Source organism: Plasmodium reichenowi, chromosome 3, assembly GCF_001601855.1.
Source record: "Plasmodium reichenowi strain SY57 chromosome 3, whole genome shotgun sequence".
In the NCBI taxonomy this organism is placed as follows: Eukaryota; Apicomplexa; class Aconoidasida; order Haemosporida; family Plasmodiidae; genus Plasmodium; species Plasmodium reichenowi.
In genome coordinates this window covers 374,119-380,590 of record NC_033648.1, presented here as the reverse complement: position 1 = coordinate 380,590, position 6,472 = coordinate 374,119, and the positions used below count along the sequence as shown (strand labels likewise).

General features: G+C 19.5%; 1 protein-coding gene across 1 annotated transcript; it reads right to left on the bottom strand.

Moving 5' to 3' along the window:
- Positions 1 to 844: 844 nt before the first annotated feature.
- PRSY57_0310500 (valine--tRNA ligase, putative) lies at positions 845 to 5,426 on the bottom strand (the record flags this gene model as incomplete). The annotated part of the gene is made up of 2 exons (XM_020114452.1): positions 845 to 4,353; positions 4,514 to 5,426. The coding sequence occupies 2 exons, from the start codon at positions 5,424 to 5,426 to the stop codon at positions 845 to 847; spliced, it is 4,422 nt and encodes a 1,473-aa protein (XP_019970819.1).
- Positions 5,427 to 6,472: the final 1,046 nt, after the last annotated feature.

The following is a 6,472-nucleotide window of genomic DNA, read 5'->3' as shown; positions in this document are numbered from 1 at the left end:
TTTTTTTTTTTTTTTTTTTTTTTTTTTCTTATTTTTTTTTTTTTTTTTTTTTTTTTTTTTTTTTTTTTTTTTTCCTTTTTTTTTATTTTTTTTTTTTTTTTATTTTTATATATATATTGGAGAATTAAAAAAAAAAAAAAAAAAAAATTAAAGAATATGAAACAAATCATCATATGTATATATACACATGTATAATTTGTTTACATCATTATATATATATATATATATATATATATTATGATTTAATATTTTTTTTTTATGTTTATTTTATCTCCCCCTTTTTTTAAGAGATAAATATATGTTTTCCTATTTTTTTAAAGAACTAAAAAAGCAAACCCATTTAATTAAAATTCAAATTAAAGCAACTTTTTATAAAATAAAATAATATATACATGATATAAATAAATAAAAATATATATATATATATATATATATATATATATATATATATATTTATATTTATATTTATATTTATATTTATATTTATATTTATTATGTCGACCAATATTTTATACGATATTCTTTTAATTTTTTTTTTTTTTTCATTTATTTGTTTATTTATTCAAGGAATAAAAAAATGAAATATAAAAACGAGCCAACATTGTTCCCAACCATTTAGAAGAATAAAAAAAAGGTCTAACAACCAAACGCACACACAAAAAAAAAATATTTAATTAAAAAAATAAAAATAAATATAAATATACAAATGTATATACATTTTTATATGTTACACAAAAAAAAAAAAAAAATATATATAAATATATATATAATATATATTTATATATATATATATATATATATATATATACATATACACTTTTAGGTAACCACAAAAGTGTTCTTACTACACTTGAGATAGTACCACAAACCTATGACAATCATATATCACTTTTCTTGTGTTTAACCTTTGGATGTGTTTCTTTTCGTTTAAAAAAGAATATCCTAACTTATTCTTTTCACATGCGTTAAAAATAATATTCATATGGAAGGCTCTTTTCAACATGTGCTCTTCATTTTTAAAATATAGTAATGGAAGTTCATCTCCTTTTTTCTGTTTAATATAAAGATACAATGTATTGTTATTACAAATGTGTTCTTTATTCTCTTTTTTATATTTCCTTAAAAAATTATATATTTCCATAAAGGTCAAAAAATGATCTGATACAACGCTTTGAATTTTTGGTTCTAATGAAAATTTTTGATTAGGAAAAAATTTATAATTTTCATATAAAAGCATAGGAGGAGAAGAGGGGTTTCGTATTTGTTTTTTTTCCTTTTCTTTAAAAAATATTTGTATATATAATATTTCACATATATGCGGAATGAATGGATATAAAAATTTTATTAATCCTTTAAAAATATAATAAATTAAAAAATTAGATATTTGACTTTTTCCAGAAGAATAATAGTTTAAAAAAAACTTGGAGAAATAATTCATAATAAAATCATTAGTTAAAATAATACTTTTGTTCAGGTTATATAATTTCATATATTGTAAAATTAAATGTATTGTATAATAATATGCTTCAAAAATGCCTACACAAGAAATATTTTGTGTCTTTGTTTTTAAAAACTCAAGAACCTTAATATCATCATCAATATTATCATCATCAATACTATCATCATCAACACTATCATCATCAACACTATCATCATCAACACTATCATCATCAATACTATCATCATCAATATTTTCAACATTTACATTTTGAACATTTACATTTTCAACATTTATATTATTACTGTTAGCAAGAATTACTTTACTCATCCTTATGTACGACTCATAATTACAATTCTGTTTTATAAATTGTCCCACGTTCCAAAACTTTTTTATAAACTTCTCACTCTTATAAATATTATTCTTTGACCAAACTATATCCTCTACATTCTTTTGTAGAAAAGTAAACGATAAACGCAATGTATCCATATTTATATCTTCTAAATATTTCTTATAATAAGTACTATTTTCATCACTCTTGCTTATCTTTTTTCCAACGTCATCTTTTAAGATACCATGAAATTTTACGGTCTTCGATAAAATACTAGTTGACGAATATTTATTATCCTTTGCTTTCTTTAATCCTTGCAAAATATACACAATGTCATAATTATCCTTTGAAGGAAATAATTCATTCAAATAATCATTTTCTATAAAGTAATTTAATAAAATAAAACTCCTCAATATCCAAGGATATAAAATATCCTGACCTGTGCAGGTAAAATCTACCAAGCTTTTTTTTTTTTTTAATAAATCATATATATCTATATTATTTGAATTTAAGCAATGTAAGAAATATAAACATGAAGAAAACCAACTATCTAAAATGTCATCATTTTTTAAATATTCTTTTTTAATACATTCTTTCTTAAATAAATTTGATTTTATTAAATTTTCATATGCTTCATCTACATTTTTTCCATAAACAAAGCAGTTAAAATGGTCTGCTATTACAATGTTCTTATTATTGTCATTATTGTTATGGGTGTCATTATTATTACTATTATTATTATTGTTATGGGTGTCATTATTATTATTATTGTTGTTGTTTTTGTCATTATTATTATTATTGTTGTTGTTTTTGTCATTATTATTATTATTGTTATTATTTTTGTCATTATTATTATTATTGTTATTGTTTTTGTCATTATTATTACTATTATTTTTATTTATTATTATTATTTTTTTTTCTGTATCTTTATATCCTTCTTTACTTTCTTCTTTTGTTACAAAATGTTCATATTTAAATAAAGGTATAGTATGGCCATACCATATTTGACGATTTAATATCCAATCCTTTGGATGTGTTTCATAATTTTCTAAAAAATAATTTTTCCTATTAGAAGGTAATATGTTAAAATTTTTATTATCACTATTATTATAATATATATTACATAATTCGTCATATTTAATACATAAATGTTCTGATAAAATTAAGGTACATTTATAATCTTTATAATATGCAAATTTTAATTCTTTATCTTTTTTTCTACAATTTATTATATTTATCAAATTATTTTCTTTTTCCTTTTCATCATTATTTATATTATATGTCATATGTTCTTTTTTGCCATGAGAGACCTTAAAAAATAATTGATTTGTCCCTTTTTCTTTATTTATATTAAAAGAATAGTCATGCTTTTTTTCTAAAGAATAGACAGGAAGGAATATATCATCATCATCATCATTATTATTATTATTATTATTATTATTATCTCTTTCTTTACTTTCTTTGCTTTCTTTGCTTTCTTTACTTTCTTTACTTTCTTTGCTTTCTTTACTTTCTTTACTTTCTTTACTTTCTTCCCTTTCTTTACTTTCTTCCCTTTCTTTACTTTCTTCCCTTTCTTTACTTTCTTCCCTTTCTTTACTTTCTTTACTTTCTTCCCTTTCTTTACTTTCTTTACTTTCTTCCCTTTCTTCACCCTTTTTATTACCACTTATCAATGCTGGAAAATTTTTTTTCTTATGAAAAATTAAAGGTATTATTATATTAGAATGTGGTAACAAAGCATACATATTTTCATACTTTTTTTTGTTTGAAGAATAATACAAGATAGCTACAATATTATTTATATCTTCTATATTCTCTATATTTATATGTATATATTTCGATACATTAATTAGAGCCTTATTTTTTAATTCTTCTTCATTCAAATAATAATATGGGAATTTTTTTTTTTCAAAAAATTTTATTTCTTTACAATCATATTTTTCAATCATATTTTTAATTTTTTTTTTTTTTTCTTCATATTTATCATCATTATTTGTAATTGTAAAATCATCACATATACATTTCGAGGACATATTATTTTTTTCAGAAGGATTTATTTTTTTACATGTATCATCATTTTTGTTTGTTACATTTTTTGAGGGGTTGTTACTACAATATGTAATATCATTATTATTCATATTATGATCATTTTCGTTTTTTGTAGCAATACATTTTTTATCATCATATATATTGTCTATTTTATTTTTATTTTTTACTAAATAACATTTCAAATTATAAATATCTTTGTTCTCTGCATTTTTAAATTGTATATCCATTTTAGGGATAACTGTTTTTAATTCTTTACAATAATATACAGGATAAAGTCTATTTATAATCATATTATTTTTATAAAGAATATAAAAAGCTTTATTTATTAAATCAATCATACCTTTATCCATAGTGTTAAACAACATTTTTTCATTATATGTGATATTCATATTCTGTAAATCTTTTAGCATATTTTCTTTTAAATTTTCTTGCCACTTTTTTATTTCACTTATATATTTTTCTCTTTCCAATTCTTCTCCTCTCATGTGTTTAACGAACATCTCATGTGCGCTCAGACCTCCATGGTCAAATCCTAAGAGAAATAATAAAATATTATTATATGAAACAATATATTTTACATATTTGCACAAAATATATTTACAAAATGACAATATATGTATATATATATATATATATATATTACAATATAATACTCTTTATACTTTATTTTTTTATATATTTATTTTTATTACCAAAAAAGGGAATGGCATATTTTCCCATTATATATTTATTATAGAGAAAAAAAATATGTTGATGGATAAAATTAAAAAAATGACCTGCATGTAAATTTCCTGACAAATTAGGAGGAGGATATATTAGGAGATAGGAATTTAAATAATGTGATCTATTAAATTTTCGTATGTATTCTATTTCTTCTTTTCTTTTTAAATCATATATATAATTTATTATAGATTTGTCATAAATATGTTCCATGTCCTTTATATTATATATGTGTTCAAACGGATGTTCATCAAAATGATAACTTGGATTATAATACTTTTTTATAAAATCATTTGTATTTTGATCATTTAAAAGTTCTTCATCCCGTTTAAAAAAATCATATGTTAATATATTTTGTTCCTTAGGAACATCCTTCTGCTTATATATAAAATGTTCTAATTTATTTGAAATATTTATAGGGACATTATTTGATGGGTATGTTATGAATATGTTAGGACATAAATCATTTTTTTCTTTCTTCCTTTTTTCTAATTTCCCATATTTTTTATTTTCTACATTTATTATGGATGGAAGAGATTTAAATTTCCTCAAAAAGGATGTACATGAATCAATATATTTATAAATATCTTTTATTACTTTACTACTATTCCAAATGTCAAAAATAAAACAGCTTCTTCTGTACACATACCTTCTTACATTTTTATGAATAAAAAAAGGTTCCCCTTTAATAATTCTTTTACAATGACTAATATTTTTATTTATATTAAATGAAAGTTTTCTGTTTTTCTTGGTGTTATTATGCTTTCTCCTAATAAAGTTAAGTGGATTCTTTTTTTGGTTTGATATATTTTCTTTTATATATACTTTTGTTAAATGACCAATTAAACAAACATAAATTATGAACAAGGTCAGGAGAATTGTCATAATTTTATGAAAAAAAAAAAAAAAAAAAAAAAAAAAAAATTAAACTCACCTTAATTAGCTAGCTACATCCCACACTTTTTTCAAGAACAAACATATATATATATATATATATATATATATATTTATATATATTTATATGTTTATATATTTATGGAGTATTCTTTTTTTTATCCCTTAGCATACTTGAAAAGATAATATGCCAACATGGTACTTCATATTTTGGTATACATACAGAAAAACATTTTATTTTTATGTTGTGAAAGAATAATTCTTGTAAAAAGAGATTATGGTAACTCTTTTTATATGTTCATTTTAAAAAAAAAAAAAAAAATAATAATAAATAAATGTGCCACCCCACCATACTTTTCTTCTTACGCCTGTAGAAATGATAATAAGAGAAACACCGGATGTTTAAAAATGAATTATAAAATAATAAAATATTGGAAAACACATACATTTCATTTGTATTTATGGATATAATGAAATAAAACACATTCCACTATATATGAAAATATATATATATATACATATACATATAATACGTTTTATTTAATTTTAATTTATTTAATTTATTTTTTCTGATTAAACTTTTATTACCTCTAATTAATAGCAGGGGAATTATAAACTATATCTTATTATTTTATAATTTAGGAACATTGAAAAAAAAGATAGTATAAATAAAATCTTATATAATGTCCTTTTTAAATAAATAAAATATATAATTACGTGTACAACATTATTAGTGTTCTTATTATGGAAAGAGATTATTGTGAAATAAATTATTTATTTTCCTGAAGTATGAAATAGATATTATATATATATTTTATATATGTATTAATATAATATTAATAATAATAATAATAATGTAGATATTAACATTTTCTTTAAAAATAAATTATGTACATATAAAATAAATATTATATGTATATAAATATATATATATATATATATATATATATATATATATTAATAGATTATTATATATATAATATATAATATATATATATATTTTTTTTTTTTTTTTTTTTTTTTTTTTTTTTTTTTTT